A 17,738-nucleotide genomic window follows, 5' to 3' on the forward strand; every position below is an offset into this window, starting at 1 on the left:
TATCAGAAAGTTCAATACAAACCTCAGATCCGGGATCAAAGTCATGAAGAAACAAATTGAAGACTTAAAGATACAGTTAAGCCAGCAGAAAGAATTTCCTTAAGGCAGTCACACATCAAGTAAGGTTTTGTTTCAGATTTTGATGGTCTTCCTTGTTATAATCCTACTTGAAGAATCATACCTTTCCATTCAGTTTTGAAAAGCTTTGGAGCAATTGAAAAGGATGTTTAAATGTCAAGAGGCTCAAAATAGCAAAATTTTGGTTGAAACTGTGTTTTTTGGAATTACACAGCAGTTTCGTAGCGCGCTACGAAACTGCTGAAGATGATGACTAATGCACAGTAGTTTCGTAGCGCGCTACGAAACTGCTGAAGCTACACAATCTAATCTCAGTCAACCGATTTTGAAATACAAGCGGAAATTTTTTGAAAAGGGAATATCTTCAAGGGATCATCTAAAGGTATCAACTTTCAACAAGGTCAAGACAGGTGGAGGAAACATGAATTCGAATCCAACTCTAAACTTTTTGTCATAAAGTGATCACATTTACTACAGTCCAAGATATGTCAGACAGCTTGGAGGAGCTTTTGCCTTCACACATGAAAGAGGTTGACAACACATCAAGGACATGGCATTCTGATATATTTTGGATAATCAAAGATGAAGGACATGGTTCATTGGATTCGAACATTTTTTAGGAAAACCAAAGGCTGATAAACAGGGGTAGTTTCCTATGTTTCAGGGGCAATGGAGAAGATGTGACATTGAGGACCATTATGGAGCTTTAAACATCCACCACAGCCAAACTAAAAAACACCACTTGTCAAAGAACGAGAATGATTGTAATTAAGGCTATTATTAGCATAATATGGAGTTAGACTCCTATTTGATTTAGATCTCTAGAAAGTCTAGTAGCAATTTGTTACATTTAATAGGCAGTTAAGATTTGAATAGGTGTCATTAGAAGTAGATTTCGAGTTCCCCTCATGCTTGAGGAGGAATCTCAATTAGGTAGAAGAGCTCTATATATAGGAGAAAGAGAAATGTAAAGAGGGTTGGAAATTTATGAAAAAAAGCTCTGATATTTGGCTTATGTAAAGACTCTGTTTTTTTTGGTAATACAGTACTGGCTTATGCTTCTCAAGAATCATAGAGAGTTCAATGTATGAGTTTCTTTTGTTGTCTTTTCATGTTATCTACAGTGTTATGAGTATTTGATTACTTAGAAATCGCTTACAGTGTTCTAATTTCCTTCATATACTCATAAACTGCCTTCTATGTGTTTGGTGTGTTCTACATATATTGAAATCTGAATGCCTTGACTTTTATGCAAAGCCAACCCTACTGCTAATACTGAATCATATATGACTCCATAAGCCCAATGGATACTTGTTAGTTGTATTTCCACCATTTTCATTTTTCTTTGTTTCACAAGAGTTAGTCATCTTAATCATAATCAAAAACCTTTAACCCTTTGAGAGAGCCCTCTCATGCTAAGGAGGCTAAGCCTTAGCTAAAAGATAGGTTTGAAACAGTTACTTGAAGTCTTCCTGGTCTGCAGCCTTCCAGGGCCTGATTTTGAGATAACACAACCTATGGTGTTATGAGAAGGTACTTTCTGGTATTTGCATTATTTTTTGGGGTTCTTGTTGATTATGCTTTTTTTCCTTTTCATTTGGCATGTGTAGTTCAAATAAATACTTGCCTTTATATTGGACTAATCGATGTCATGGATATATTGTGATGAACTCTTATTTTTTTAAAGTGGGTATTTTTTTATGTATACATGGACTAATGTGACTACCTATTTGCTTCCATATCAAAGACCTGAATGGCATGACTATAGCATAACTTAGGTAAGGGTTCAAAGTGGAAGAAGAGAAACAGGAAACAACCATACCACACTTTGATTACCTTCAAGGAACACCAAAATAAGTAGGAGAGTATGTTTCTATCTATTTGCCTCTTTTCAAATGGTTTGGAGAGAAATGGAAAACCTTTTCTTAAAAAAAGGAAGGGTTGACAAGTACTCCCTAATAGAATCATCAAAATGTAATAAGCAATGATATTTGTGCTACCACATGTAGTGTGAAGGTAGAGATGGAAGAGCACCCTACTAGAGACATCACTAACAAGGAGAGAAAGGAGAGGAGTGGGATACTTAGTTTTAGAAGGGGAACATGAAATAATAGGGTGAGAAAGAGGGGATGAAAGAGTGGATCATCCAATGGGCCTTAATTAAGGTTCTAGATCTTCAGTATGTTAACCTATGGTTAGATATTATTAAGACATGTCACTTAGGTTTCACAACAATTTTTGCTAGTGAATTAATAAATGAAAGTGAACTAGCAATCTAGGGTTAAACAATTCTTAAACGTGTTTGATTGGTTTCTTTGTGCTTGCAATCAAATTAGTGTTATTAGTATTATGGATCAAGCCAACATGGTGATGAACCTCACTTGCTTGGTTCAAAATTTCAATAACACATTTGGTTGCAAGTTACCTGAAAGTCTCTATGCAAAATCTATGGTTAATTTATTGAAGAAATTTTTATTGAGATAAAAACCCATATGTTGAAAGTGACAATGCAAAATATAAAATTAACTAACCCAAAAATTGTTGATGTGGATGATAAAGTTTCTTGTACTCTAGAAGACATTTGTGACAAGCCTCAAAGAGTGATACACACCCTCAATGAACTAACAAATATTTAAACTTCCTTATAAAACAAGATTTGTGCTTGGATTTCAATCAAATGCAATGCATATGCAAATAAAATTAGATATATTACTACAAAAAATAAATCAATGGAAGTGCTAAGTAGAGAGACCCAAGTTCCCTAGGGAGGACGATACCTCCCTTTTGCTAGTTATGATGTAACCCCACCTGATATTCTTGAATTGAATAATCTAAGATATGAGTGGATCTCTGCCAATGAATATGAATAAAGGTTAGATCCTAGCTAATCATAAGAGATCCTTATAAAGGAGCTAGACACGATTGGTGCAATCATTGTAAGAGCATGGAAGAGGAGGAAGAGATGGAAGAGAAGTAGATCAAGAGAAGAGAATCCAAAAGAAGAATTGAAAAGCATTTACAAAAATGAATAGAAAGGTTTAAATAGATAAGAGAATGACTTCAAGGCATAGGTGTATACTATTTTGGTCATTGTAGTACCTTATTCATACAAAAAAAATTACCAAAAGGGGTTAGTTCCATACCATATATTCCACAACACTTTATTATAGGTTTCTAGACCCATAGTGCTCCTGTTTTTTGTAAGACATAGAACAAAAGGGTGGTACCCTCTTTATCAATGTAGAGTACACTTTCCACCATGAGATCAAGAAGAGAGAAAATGTTTGAATAATTTTGACCCATAAATAGCAAACCCAAGTAGATTTGCATTGTTAAGAACCTACCCAAGGCATTAAAGGTATTATATACCCAATTAGGGTACCAAAACCAATACTCGACCCGTAAAGTGAGGAAATACTTCAGAAGATGATTCGTAAATTTCTCTGGATATTCCACTAAAAAAATCATCACAATGTATCTAATAAAAATGCCCTGAAATTGGGCCCGATTCCATTTTTCTAAAACTTGGGATGGTTACAAAATGAGGGAGGTATATATCTTATAAGGCAAGTGTGGATGAGCCTGATAATCAAATCTTCTATTTTTGTTTGGGAATCCAAGTTGAGAGAATTCAAACATGCCCTCATATCTTAGGTAAAGAATAATTATAAACCCCTGAGTCAAGAAAAACAAGAGCTTATCAAGCAATTGGATTTGCGCCACCTCTCAATGGACTCTGAGTCGGTGGAGGAGTGGCATATAACAAAGGAAAAGGAATTAAGTAAAAATATCCATAAAGAAACTAGACAAGAAGATGAATATTGGAGGCTCAAGTCACGAAGCACATGGATAAAAAGGCTGGAGACCATAAAACATCATATTTTCACAAGCAAGCCAAGTATAGGGAAATGTGTAATCAATTCAAAGAAATTATTTCAAAGGGAAAGCTCAAAATTTCAACTTTTTCTAAGATAAAACATGGAGTTTTCTTACATTTTCAGGCATTATACATCGAAGACAAAGAGAATGAGTTGGTAAGAGTAAGCGAAATTCTCTCATGCCTACCAACAATTATTTCAGACTCTAAAAATCAGTAGTTCATGAAGGTTATTTAAGAGGATGAAGTTATTGAGGAAATATGGTCTTTAGACCCAGATAAAGCCCCTAATCCAGGTGGCTTCACAATCATTTTCTATATGTCCTTTTGGAATTTGATTAAAAAGGATCTATTTAGAATGATCAATTCTTCCACAAAAAAGGATAAACTAGGAGGAGGTACAAATTCCTCTTTTCTTGTCTTGATCCCAAAAGAATCAATGCTTGTCAACTTTTCCCGCTTCAAGCCCATCTCTCTTTGTAATGCAACTTATAAAATTCTCACCAAAGTTATAGCAAACAGAATAAGGAGAATCTTGCTGGTAATAATCTCAGAAAATCAAGAGGGAATTATGCATGATCATCAAATTTTGGACAATGTCATATTGGTTCAAGAGGCCATTCATTCAAGCACAAAAAGAGGGGATCCAGACATCGTCATCAAATTGGATATGGCCAATGCATTTAATTAGGTAAGACATTTTTTCTTATTTCCTATCATGGAAAAAACTAGATTTAGTAATGAATTTGTAAGATGGGTAAAGGCTTGTATCAGCACTCCATGGATTGTCCCCTTAGTGAATGGAAGACTCTCCTCCTTTTTTCCCACTTCAAGGGGACTAAGGCAAGGACGCCCACTCCCCAATGTTATACATTCTGGTAGCAGAGAGCTTAAGTAGAAACCTGGAGTTAGCTAGAACAAAAGGTAGATTGATGGGACTCAACATTGCTAGAGACATCGAAGAGGTTAATCAATCTCAGTTCATGAATGATACACTCCTCTTAGGGGGAGCTTCAAAAATAATTTCCTCTAAACGAATGGTAGATTCTTACATGGACCTCTCGGGGGTTCTAGTGAACAAAATAAAATGACAATTATATGGATGGAATTGCTTAGATATAAAAATGTGAGAAATATTCAATGCACTGAATTCCCAGCTAAAATTGGATGGATATTTTCCAAGTATTTGGGAATCCCCATATCATTAGGAACTTTGAGTATGGATGACTGGAGTGAGGTCCTTCAAAAAATTAAAATGAAAATACAATCTTGAGAGGTATAGCTTCTCAATACATCAGGGTGAAAAATCCTAATAAAATCAGTATTATCAACACTTCCACTATATATGTGCTCTGGCATATTAGCCCCCAAAAGTGTGGCAAACCAAATAGGCACTCTAATATGAAAATTTCTTTGGCAAGGGGGAAAACACAATGAAAAAAAGTTTCATATGGTGCATTGGAGCCTTGTTTGGCTTCCAAAATTGTATGGAGGTTGGGAAATCAAGGATCCTTACTTAATGAATCTTGTGCTTGGGGCTAAGATTGTATGTCGTCTCCTATTTGATTCCAAAGAGTGGTGGAAACATGCTTTCCTAAGAAAGTATTTCCATAGAAACCAAATACTTAGCGTTGAAGTAGTTGAATGGATAGGTACAAAATCCAGAATCTGGAAATTATGTAAATAAGTTTCCCCATTAGTTCTTGACCATTTAAGTTAGCGCTCTGGTGATGGAGCCCATATCAACATATGGAAAGAAAATTACTCCCAAAAAGGACCCCTCGAAGAACGAGAAGGACTTCATGGTCAAACAAATTGGATGAGGCACAGAGGTTTTGTAAAGATAAAAGATATTTCCATTTGGGATGATCAAGGGACCTCAAAAGGGTGGTTGCAACCAAAATTGCCCTCAAATCTTCAACAACAATGGGAAGTTTTGATCCATAATCTAAAAGGAATGGTCCCTATATCTGCTACATCCCAAGATCAGTGATCCTAGAGGATAATTTCTCACCAAGGATATATTGTTAAGGGTTATGAATTCTAGTAAAAAGGCTCCCCCACCCAACTCCCAATAAGTTATGGAGGAAACTATGGCAAAAGGATGGGATTCCTAAAATTGATACCTTCTATTGGGCCTTAGTTCATCAGAAAATTCTAAATGTAGAAAACCTCAGGAAAAGAAACATTCAAGGTCCATCGAGATCTGCACTATGTAGAGAAGCAGAGGAAAATAGGGCCACATCTATTTAGACAATGTCCCTTTTCCCTAGAAATTTGGAAAGTTGCATTTGAAAATCTAATCCACATAGAAGTAATTCCAGGAACATGGCTTGAAATGTTTGAAATATGGAGAAATAAATTTCCATGGCCAAGGAAGGCTTCATCCCTCCCAGCTCACTGTTGAGAAATACTCCCTAAATATATCTGTTGGTCAATCTGGATTGCTAGAAATATAGCAATATTTAGAGAACAAGTAGACCCTATTTCAATGGCTCACTAGGCATCAAGTGTTCTTTTCAAAGAAGACACAGTCCATGGATATAAAGAATCATAATGGGATAGTATAAATATCATGGAAATTAAGGGAATGGATCAAAGCAGGTAGGCGACCAAATCATGCTAGTAGCTTCAAACTTCGGTCAACAGATAGAAAAAGCTTTTGTATTAGGTAGAATTCAGATGACTTTCAACAATGGTGTCAGGATGGGAAATCAATTTGCATTATTCTTTGATAGATCCTTGAAGGGAAATCTAAGGTTGTCTGAAGCAGGAGGGGTTATCCTTCGCCCCGACGATAAATAGAGACTTAATATGCTTGGGGCTTGGGTGTAGTATCCAATAATCAATTTGAATATCTTGCACTTTAGCAGGGATCGAAAATGGTAATAGCAAAGATTACCAAAGTCCTAGTGTTTGGAGGCTCTATGATTGTGATCTAGCAGGCGTTGAAAGCTAAGGGATCACAAAACTCAGCTCTTCCCCCTATTTTACAAAGAATTGCATTGCAATTATTGCGATTTGAGCAAATTGAATTCTTCCATGTCTATATACATTTGAATGAAAAAGCTTATTTATTGGCAAACAAAGCAACCACCATAGAGCAAGGGATCCTAGGAGTGGATCAATGAATATTGAACTCACCTCTTCCATGAACTCAGTGTATAAAATTAAGGTCCAAAATTCTAGCCACAAAGGTTACCATAGTTGAATTAAAAGTCAAGCAATCTTGAAATAATTCATCAAAGTTATTTTATTCTTTTGCAAGTGGATCCCGACCAACATATAAGTGTTCGCAAGGATAGATAAACAACTAGCATTAACTCTTCAGTGGTGCAATCCAAAGAATTTGTACCCCTATCTATTCTAGAGTAACGTCTATTATATGGAGGAAACAACATGTAGGCAAAGGTGGCCACGAGTTTTAAAACTTCAAGGAGGGAAGGAGTTCACACAAGTGAGAGGAGCCTTGGCCTTGCTAAAGCATTCAATTCAACATAGAATGGAGTTATTGTTATTCTCCCTTTGTATCTATCGACTGTCAATCGAAGAAATTAGCCAAGATTCAGGTATGGATTCACATGCATTACAATTCAAAGCTATAGGTCAGTGGGATAGAGGCAATAGAGGTTATATATGGCCCTTTGTTGTTCTTCTCCAACCAAACTTTGTGTTATTGATAAGTGTCTTTATTCGTGAGCAGCGGTGGCTTCCAACTTTAGGGATTTGAAGAGTAGAACAACAAATCCCCTCTGTGGCGGAACCTGAGTCATCATTTCACAAGGAAGAGCAAGCACAATGGAATTGACGCTTGACCAAATTGTTGGAGTCACTTGAAGGATTGTTGAAAGCAACTCTACAAAAGAAAAGGAAAGTGATACTTACCAATTGTTAATGAATACCAAATTCAAATTGTTGCAAAGAAAAATGGATAAGTTTCAAGTTGAGGTATTTGGAAGAAGTTGGATCTAACATGAAACCTATGAAGAAAAAATCGAAAGTAGACTAGAGGGCAAACACAACAGGGCCTCCCATTGCTAGATAAATTTCCACATTTTGAATATTTTTGATGCTATGCATATATATACTTTTATTAGGCATTTTTTGTAAGGTGTACAACAAGAACCTGTTTACCACTATAGAGAAAAATAGTCATAAGAATATACTAGCTATAGTTTGGACTTTCAAATGTAGCTTAATTCCTGCACATGAAGATTTATGTAAGAGTCCTAGCCCAAAAACCAGCTTTTAATTTTAATGCCAAATATCTATTTGTTCTTTTGAAAAAAAGAAGATTGAAATCTATACTATGAGGGTTAATTTCTTTAATTCTATATTTATTAATTAATGTTTTCTACTTATGTATGCAATAGATAAAAATGTGGAAAATGAACAATAAAATAAAATCACACACCAACCACAATGAACACGATATATGTTCTAGGAAACCCTATGGGAGAAAAACCAAGCTAGAAGGTGAACCTACTTTGTTTTCTTTTACCTGGAATGCAAGTACAAAGGAGAAGGCACTCTTTATGGAGTCATCTTAAACCTGTGGCCTAATAGGTTACTACAAAACACTAATTCCCTCTGTTATACTCTCTCACTCACTCCCAGTTGTTCTGCTTTGTTGCAAAACAATATATAATTGAAATGAATAGAACCCCTTTTCTTCTCAGTGACCCAATTACAACATAGCCCGATAGCCAATTAGGGGTCAAGTTTGACTCCAATTATCAACTAGAGTTACAAATTTGACCCTTCTAAAGTCTTCTTCCAAATCCCCATGTGGCTAGCCCCTTTTGCATGAGTAACTTGAGTTGATGCGGCATCCTCTCTAACCATGGTGGTCAAAATCGTAGGCCAACTTTCGAAAGGCATAACTTCTATATATGAATTTTGATTAATGCAAGTCTTGTACTGTTGGAAAGATCTATAAGTGTAGAATAACATCATGGATTTTAGTTCTTAAGCAAGAAAAATTTAACCCAAAAAAAATCATTTAAAACCTCAAAGTGGCCTCGAAAGGTTTCAGACCCCAATTCTCCAAACTAGGTCCCATTGATAAAATTGCTCATGTAAGTTGATTCCACCAAATTTTCCAAGGCTAAAAGCATTGGGATAGATTAAAAATAGTATAATAATAAGTTGATGACCTTTTAGCACTATTCTACACACAAAGTAGTCGAGACTGGATAAGGAGAGAGCAAACAAAGAGTTTGTGCACTATAGCAACCCATGGGCCACAAGCCTCACTTCTTTGTACTTGCATCCATTTTCCCTTCAGAGAAAGAGAGTAAAGCAACCTCACCTCTAGTTGGGTTTCTCTCAAAAGGGTTTCTCAGATTAATTTGTGGTTTTTGAGTTTTATTCTATTATTCTTTTTTGGGATAATTATAATTTGCATGCATGTGCAAGAAGAGTAATTAATAGATTTAGAAATTATTGTAAAAAAATTCAGCAATAATCACATAGGAGATGTTTTTTCGACGCGTTTCGAACCAATAGATCTAGAAATATAAGGAGAAATAAACTCTCATAATGTAGATTTCAAATTTTCTAGTATATTTTAGTATATTTGCTGTGAAAAAATATCCAATGGAATATCCACAACAATTTACGAATAATAAGGAATAGGTAATAGGGAACAAAAGAAGGTGAACCATCATGAAAATAAAATGTCAATAGAACTTGTGTGTCATCTTCAAGTTGGCACATGTGAAAAGGGAACAAAAGTTAACTACATATCGTACATCTAAGTGGTTAAGAGTATGTGAGTACTCAAGTGTGAATTTTATATGCTACAATGTTAAGATGAGTACATATTTAGGGTATCTATATCTACAATTCAAATCAACATAATACATATGGCATACAAATGATTCACTCAAAGTATCAAAAGAAACAAAGCATAATTGCATTCCAATACAATTGAGTGAGCATTAAGGTATCATTGAGGAAGATGAGCTTTTCATTCATTTGTAACATGTGTGCGTGTGTGTTTCACATCATACCATTCAACTAACTAATTCAGGAGGGTAAACATATGTAAGTACTAAAGTGCAAATTTTATATGCTACAAATCAAGCTAAGGACATGTTTATGGTATTTGCATCTACAATTGAAATCAATGAAATACATCTTATACAAAAGATTCACTCAGTATAAAAAAACACAAGAACAATTGCATTCTTATACAATCCAGTGAACATAAATGTAGCATTGAGGAAGAACTTTTCATTCATGTCTCACATGTGTCTAAATGTGTTGTACAATATGCCATTCAATTAACCCATTAATGACTATCAACCCATTGTGCTATAAACCACAATAGGTTGCACTCAACACTTCTAGCTCACAACCTATGATAACACCATGTTAAACTTATCTAAAAGAAAGTAGTGGTTAGGAAAATTAAAATGTCCTTCAATGATATAATAACAAATAGAGATATACTACCAACAAGTATCTAATACAAATCATGCACAAGTAAAATATGATAACCAAACCTTTCTTTAACTAGTAATGGAGGAGGGGGAAATAAATGAGTGACATAGAGAAAGAATCAAAGGAGTAACAAAGAAGGTTAGTTTCACCCTAGGGGATGCATGTAGCGTTGAAGGTGAAGGCCAAGGAAGTCATAATAAGGGCAAGTTATAAAATCCCCTAATATTGGAAGAATTTTGGGTTAAAAAGTTATAGGAGCCAAAATACACAACCAACAAGGAAACCTTTGATACAAGAGATCAATGAATGAATGGATTTTTTAGTTTCATATGAAAGAATTCAAGGAATGAGTCTTTAAAACCCTAATGCCCATGACCAATGAGAAATAATTTTATTATTGTTGCAAAGATGAAGGGGAATGCAATGAAACTCTAGAATAAAATGTAAGAAGATCAACATCTTAAATGTACATGAAAGGATATATAGGAGGAATTAGAAGTATTAAAGTTAGTCATGGAGCAATTTTGAAGAAGGTTTCCACCCAGAAGAAACAAGTTAAAGTTGATGGGAGGTAGCCCATGAAGTATATCCAAACAACCAAATGTCCTTAAAATCTACTAAGGAAATGGAGAGAAGAAGGTTTCCACCCAGAAGAAACAAGTCGAAGTTGATGGGAGGTAGCCCATGAAGTATATCTAAACAACCAAATGTCCTTAAAAGCTACCAAGGAAATGGAGAAAAGTAATTGCTAGAAAACTCAACATTCCATCAAGGTAACTCACTTGCCTACTCTTATGTTTTAATTCTTAAGGTGTTGGTCACGGGGGCTCTAATGATGAAAGTTTCAAGGTAATTAGTACGGCCAAAAATAAATCATAAAAAAGTTTTAAAATGTGCGTTACCAAGTCATTTGTATTAAAATAAATAATAAAAAATTAAGAAAAAAATATTACATACACTCCCAAAAAATCAAAATGATGTGAATGCAATTCATGTAGGAAATTTTAGCCTAACAAAATTAATAAAAAACTAAGTTCTCTTGAAATTAATTAGTAATATTTACAAAAACTTGAATTTAATCGCATGCTCTACTAGGGCTTTTTTTATATTTGTTTTATTAATGAAGTTTCTCTTGAAACATATACACATATTTATATCTGCTTATAATATTGATGAAAAAAATAAAAATAAAAACAGTTTCCAACAAAGGTGCAATTCTCTTGCGATTCGAAATGAAATATATAAAAAAATGGATCATTTTTCTTTGTATTCCCCCTTAAAAAGGGCGCTAAAGGTAAAGTCTATAACTCTACGGCACCAAAACTCGTTTTCATTAAATTAATAAAACGGCACTTGCATTTTGGGGCCCACCGGTAAATCATGGAAGAGGGGTGCAGCATCTGACAGTCCAACCTCTCCTCATCGAAATGCATACGTTTCCGTTACACACGTACAAATGCATACGTTATTTTGTTTGTTTGAAACATGCTTATGTTATGTACTTGACATGGGGTCGTCTCCCATGGAAAAAATGGAGCACTGGACATGTTTCACATCCCCATATGTTGTGATGGGGACCGATGAGAAGAAGAATCACATCCATGTTGATGGGTACCTGTTGGAAGTCACAGCTAAATTGGGCATTGTACGGAGATTGACATCGGTGGGCAGCATCCTGTACTCAATGTCCAGATCCCTGAAGATGTTTATCATTTCTTCCACCAGGTGAGATCTCCTCATCCATTTTTCTCCCATGTCTTGATGATTCATCTTGTGCTGCAACCAAACTGCCATCTTCATCTTGTTCATGTCTTCAATATCTTTCACCACTATCATTGGATTCGGATACCAGTGATCTGGTTTGTTATCAATATACCTACAGCAGTTTGGCCATCAATATTAATTAGTTGTTTGTTATTAACTGTTTTAAGTCTTGGAGTTTTTTCAGGCATATTTTTAGGTCAAATTTACTCCAAATCTGGAAGGGATTTGTTGAAATCATAAGTTATAATTATGTACTCTACACAATTTATACTTTCAGGGTTTTCAAGCACCGAATCCATTTTTATGCATTCAAAAACGCATTTTAAATACTAAGAGAAATCACAATCTAACAAAAAAACACTCATCTCTATTTTTAAACTTCAACCTGTCTGCTAAGCTCTTTACCTTTTGATCCGCTCCTTCATTATGGCCACCTTCTCCACTGGTGTGGAAATGTGGATATTGAAGTCAATACCATCACCCATGTCAGGACTCCTGTAGAAATTGCTGATGGGCTTCGTGGCAAGCACTGTGTTGGGATACCAGATCTTCTCGTTATCGTATCTCAAGAATACCGTTGTTAGGATGTTCATCTCCTCCACAACCATCTGTAGATTAACATAACAAAAATAAGAATTGCTCAAATTGAACCATAACAGTACACTGAATTATTGCAGCAGAAAAAATGACATGAATGAATAACAAAACAAAAGTTGCTGAAATTGAACAACTGTGAGAGTGGAATGAATGAATTATTGCAGCAGAATGCATGACACTGGAATGAATAAAAAAATAAAAGTTGCTGAAATTGAACAACCATGAGAGTGGAATGAATGAATTCTTGCAGCAGAATGAGAATGCATGACACTGGAATGAATAACAAAATAAAAGTTGCTGAAATTGAACAACCACGAGAGTGGAATGAATGGATTATTGCAGCAGAATGCATGACACTGAAATGAATAACAAAACAAAAGTTACTGAAATTGAACAACCATGTCAGTGGAATGAATGAATTAGTGCAGCAGAATGCATGACACCGGAATGAATAACAAAATAAGTGTTGCTGAAATTGAACAACCCTGAGAGCGGAATGAATGAATTATTGCAGCAGAATGCATGACACTGGAATGAATAACAAAATAAAAGTCGCTGAAATTGAACATCCATGACAGTAGAGTGAATGAATTATTGCAGCAGAAGGCATGACACTGGAATAAAGTAAAATTACCTGGACTCCATCCACTGAACACCGGTCACCAACATCAAAAGGATGCATCACAAACAAGAAGATGATAGACTCGAATGTCATTTTACAGGTGTTCCCAAACATAAAAACTACCAGCAGGAGTTGGGAAGATATAACCACAAGAATGTGCGTTGTAGCGATGCCCAGTATGAGAAGCCAGATCACTATGATGACTACACCTATCACTGTATTCACCATCTGATGCAATTTCTTCACCGCGGTCTTTGTGTCGTTCAATGTGAGGGCAAGGGCCCTTCTCTCCCTAAACACATTTACCTGTAAAATCAAAATAAAATTGCTCACATTCCTTTCAAATAAATAGACAAGCCATGCTCGATTTCAGGAATATTTTGGAAATTAATAAAATTGCTCACATTCCTTTCAAATAAATAGACAAGCCATGCTCGATTTCAAGAATATTTTGGAATTTAATAAAATTGCTCACATTCCTTTCAAATAAATAGACAAGCCATGCTCGATTTCAAGAATATTTTGGAATTTAATGGACAAGCCATGCTTGAATTCAGGAATATTTTGGAATATTTTGGAATTCAATGGGCCGGAGCTAAGAATGAGGTGAGGTGAGGTGCTTTCAGGAATATTTTGGAATTCAATGGACCGGAACTAGGAATGAGGTGAGGTGAGGTGCTTTCAGGAATATTTTGGAATTCAATGGGCCGGAGCTAGGAATGAAGTGAGGTGAATGAGGGATAAGCCATCCTTTATTTGAAGAATATTTTGGAATTTAATGGCCAGAAATGAGGTGAGGTGAATGAGGGATAAGCCATCCTTTATTTGAAGAATATTTTGGAATTTAATGGCCAGAAGTGAGGTGAAGTAAAGGAAAGGGCAGGAATGAGATAAGGTGAAGGGAGGTGAAGCTAATTGACTTCACTTCTGTTTATTAAATTTAAAATGTTCCTGAAATTTGCAATGAATTAAGTTCAGCTCAATAAATACATGGACAAACCTTGTACAACTTGAATAAAATTGCAGAAACCCATTTTTAGACTCTATAAGTTGTGTGCATACAAATTAAATGTAGACTGAGTTTTACTTACCGCCCAGTTTTTTAGGGCAGACTTAGTTACTCGATTCGAATCTTGAGTTCCTTCAAAAAGACCCATAGCCTTGACTGCCTCCTCCTCCTGAAGAAATCTCATCAAATCCTCCAGGCCAATGTACCTGTACAGGGCAGACAATGCATAAAACATTCCTCCTGGACCGTAGCTTTAAAGCATAGAAAACTTGAAAAGAGTATGGACTGGAGGGTGTCTGAGTTGTTACTTGGCACCAGGCTTAGCTACATTTCTGAAGATTTTTTTGGCAGCAACCTTAGCCTCCCATTCACTTCTTATCTGCGTCACAGACTCGTCTTCATTGCCAACATCGTTGAAGGATTCATCAAGCGTGGACAACACTCCATGCCTCACAATGTTCATTAGTCTCTTCATATTCCAGGCAGAGATATTCTTCTGATTAAGCTTATGCAGGTGATCTATGGTGATTCCGTCATCATTTTTGTTGTCCCCATCATTCCTGCCAGATTTAATCCCTAGAGAACGCTGGCTTTTCCCAATTCTACCACTCTTCCCAATCACCCCACTCTTCCCAATCAGCCCGCTAGTTCTGCTTCTGGGAGTCATGGTTGCAGTTGCAGAGACATTCCCCTTGGTGTGCAAGAGACCGCTCTTGGCTGCGAGATCAATGGGAACAGTGGCCCCAGCCTTCTTGAGCTCTGCAACCTCATGCATAAGCTTATCCTCTTCCAACTGACAACGCTCAATTTCGATCAATGGAGGCCCTGATAAAGTCTCCAGAACATACTGATTAAACAGAGAGTCCTGTATCCGATCAAAATAAGTACTCACATGGAAGGAGGATGCCACAACCTTGACCAGCAGGGTTTTCACCAGCCAGATAACGGTGGCCACAAGAAAACAGACCAGGACCTTGTTAATCATTTGCAGTGAAGTGCTTTTGGTTTCCTTCCTCACTCTCTTGTCAAAGAGATAATGCCAGAAAATGAGAACGAGCCCTAGCCAGAGACAATTTTGCACAGCTTTCCTAATTCCATAAACAAAATACAAAACCCTTTTTCTGAGCAAAAAATTTCGTTCTACAAAAAATACTGCGATTCGAATGACCCACCCGGACACAAGCCTTCCAGAAAAGAGGACCAGAACCAGCAAGCACCATTTCCAGAGATGGAGATCCCACAGAGTCTTCCTGGTGAGTGAGTGAATGGTCAAGCTGCACACAAACGCTGCCACAAATACAAAAAAGACGAGCCACTGTAAAATTGACAGAAGGCTCCACTTCCCGCGCTTGAACTCATCCGGAAGGTCCTCGTCTTTGAAGGGATCGTCCTCTTCTTCTTCCAGCCTCTCGAGCATTCCAGTGTGAGCCTTCCCAATCATGCCGGACTTGAGCTGCCCGGACCTCAGCTGATCAGATCGTCGTTTGCTGCCTGCTCCACCGCCCTCAACCTTGATTTCCTGAGCAGGGGGAGGAGGATCAATTAACCGAGACCGCGTCTTAGCACGCATCAGCAGGTTACTGTTAATGTGAGGCGAAGCCCTGCCTGAACATTTGAGCACATCTCCGCTGTTATTCCGGCTCACTCGTTCGCTGCCAACAAATTCCCTATTGCTGTTCTCTGCCACCAACGATTCCTCCTCTTTGTCTATGTATCGCGGTCCGCCTTCATAGACCGGAGATACTATCTGGACCTTGGCCGGTGTAGGCGAACCAGGCGGAGGCTCATTTAGAAAAGACACACGGAAATCTCTAGGAGAAGCTGAAGGGGAACGTGCATTCATACTGGACTCAGGGGAAGAGCCCCCCTGTACCTGCCCTGCCCCCACCCGAGAGGGGGACTTGAGCACACCTTTGTGAGGAGAGCTTGTTTCAGATTGTACCAGAATCGATGGGGCCTTCAATACACCTTTATGAGGAGAGTTCGTTCCAGACTGCATCTGGTTCACTGGGTACTTGAGCACGCCCTTTTGAGGAGAGCTGGTTTCGGACTGTATCTGGCTCGATCTACTCATCGGCTCTGTGTTGGCCCCTGAAAAGCTACTCTCGTGCACCGTCGCTAAACCTCTGCTCTTCTCAGTCGTTGAGCTATTTTCCTGTAACGGCCACGCTCGCTGGAGCTCCGCCATTTCCATGTCCATATCCAGAGATTTCTGCCCAGACAATCTCTGCCGGTGCAGAAAATCCCCAATTAGTTTCGACGGTGGATCCTCCCCGGCACGAAAATCGAAGCTCTCACTTCTAACTTCCGGGACCGTCTTTTTGGAAATCCCGGCCATTTTACTAGAATCGTTAATGAAATCGTAGCTGGAACCTCTCCAAATCCCACCCATCTTCTCCTCGGCCCCCTTTTCAGATCCAGATCCGGACCCTGAGACGTTTCTTTCATTTTGCTGACCAACACCATAACCATTATTAGCATTACTTATAATCTCATTATCTCCGATCTTCACAATGTAATCTCCCGAATTCGCTAAGTTCTCTGCTTCTTCTTTTTTCAGAACAGACTCCATGTTTGCTTCCCACTCTGACCCACGCCCTGAACTGTCCTCTCCGATTCGCTTGTATGAAGGAGAGCTGCAACAGCTCCGCAGACTATTCATGGCTGCCGCAAAGTACAGACAAATTCCAGAAATACAATGTGTCTAGAAAGCTGGATTATAAACCCTCCCTGCATCACCCAAAGGTATCTATTTAATATTTATCTCTGTGGGCTGTCTCGGGAGGCTACCCTCTCTCCAGTCCCGTGGAGACACAATGGTTTTGCGAAATCCAACCACTGGGTGCCCAGTCATTGCTCCTCCCCCCCTATATATATATTTTTTCAAATGTTCCGTAAATCAATGGTCCACACTGTTATTATAAAAATTTGTATTTAATTTACCACATTGATTGTCCGCCAAATCCGCTGTGGGAACTTTGAATTTTTTCACACCCAAAACTCGACTCCGCTCCAATAGATGCGCTGCATATATTCCGGAATCGACCATTGACGACATTTGTCTCGTTGACACTCTGATTAGATGCCGTGATTCGCGAACCACGTGTTACTCAACTCTGCTGGAAACACCTGTGTTAACGCGTGCGCCGCGCGCGTCCCACACCTTAGTCCCTTCGCTTAACTGTCATTGTCAAACGATTACACTCGCTCCTCCTCCTCCTCCTTGGGCTTAACCTTAAGGTCACAGCCTCTCCTCCACCACCTCCTCCGATTCCCCATGTGTCGTCTTGGATTTAACCGTCACAATCTCTCCTCTACCTCCACATCCTATTTTCTCCGTGTGG

General features: G+C 37.7%; 1 protein-coding gene across 1 annotated transcript; it reads right to left on the reverse strand.

Annotated features, from left to right (window-relative positions):
- Positions 1 to 11,544: 11,544 nt before the first annotated feature.
- LOC149228549 (mechanosensitive ion channel protein 6-like) lies at positions 11,545 to 17,255 on the reverse strand. The gene is made up of 5 exons (XM_089378258.1): positions 14,703 to 17,255; positions 14,477 to 14,600; positions 13,398 to 13,691; positions 12,572 to 12,774; positions 11,545 to 12,278 (listed from the first exon to the last, which is right to left on the reverse strand). Exons 1-5 carry the CDS (start codon positions 17,054 to 17,056, stop codon positions 11,996 to 11,998), a joined length of 3,258 nt encoding a protein of 1,085 aa, XP_089234384.1. The 5' UTR covers positions 17,057 to 17,255; the 3' UTR covers positions 11,545 to 11,995.
- Positions 17,256 to 17,738: the final 483 nt, after the last annotated feature.

Source organism: Pinus tabuliformis, chromosome J (genome assembly GCF_031772625.1).
Source record: "Pinus tabuliformis cultivar Carrire ecotype Pingquan chromosome J, CPIR1, whole genome shotgun sequence".
NCBI lineage: Eukaryota > Viridiplantae > Streptophyta > Pinopsida > Pinales > Pinaceae > Pinus > Pinus tabuliformis.

What these genes read in the sequence shown, in the direction of transcription:
- LOC149228549 (XM_089378258.1), bottom strand. Translation starts at nt 17,056, where the DNA reads ATGAATAGTCTGCGGAGCTGTTGCAGCTCTCCTTCATACAAGCGAATC. An exon ending in GTTCAGTGGATGGAGTCCAG is followed by an intron (nt 12,775 to 13,397) that starts GTAATTTTACTT and finishes GTTAATCTACAG; the next exon opens with ATGGTTGTGGAGGAGATGAA. An exon ending in ATGAAGGAGCGGATCAAAAG is followed by an intron (nt 12,279 to 12,571) that starts GTAAAGAGCTTA and finishes AAACTGCTGTAG; the next exon opens with GTATATTGATAACAAACCAG.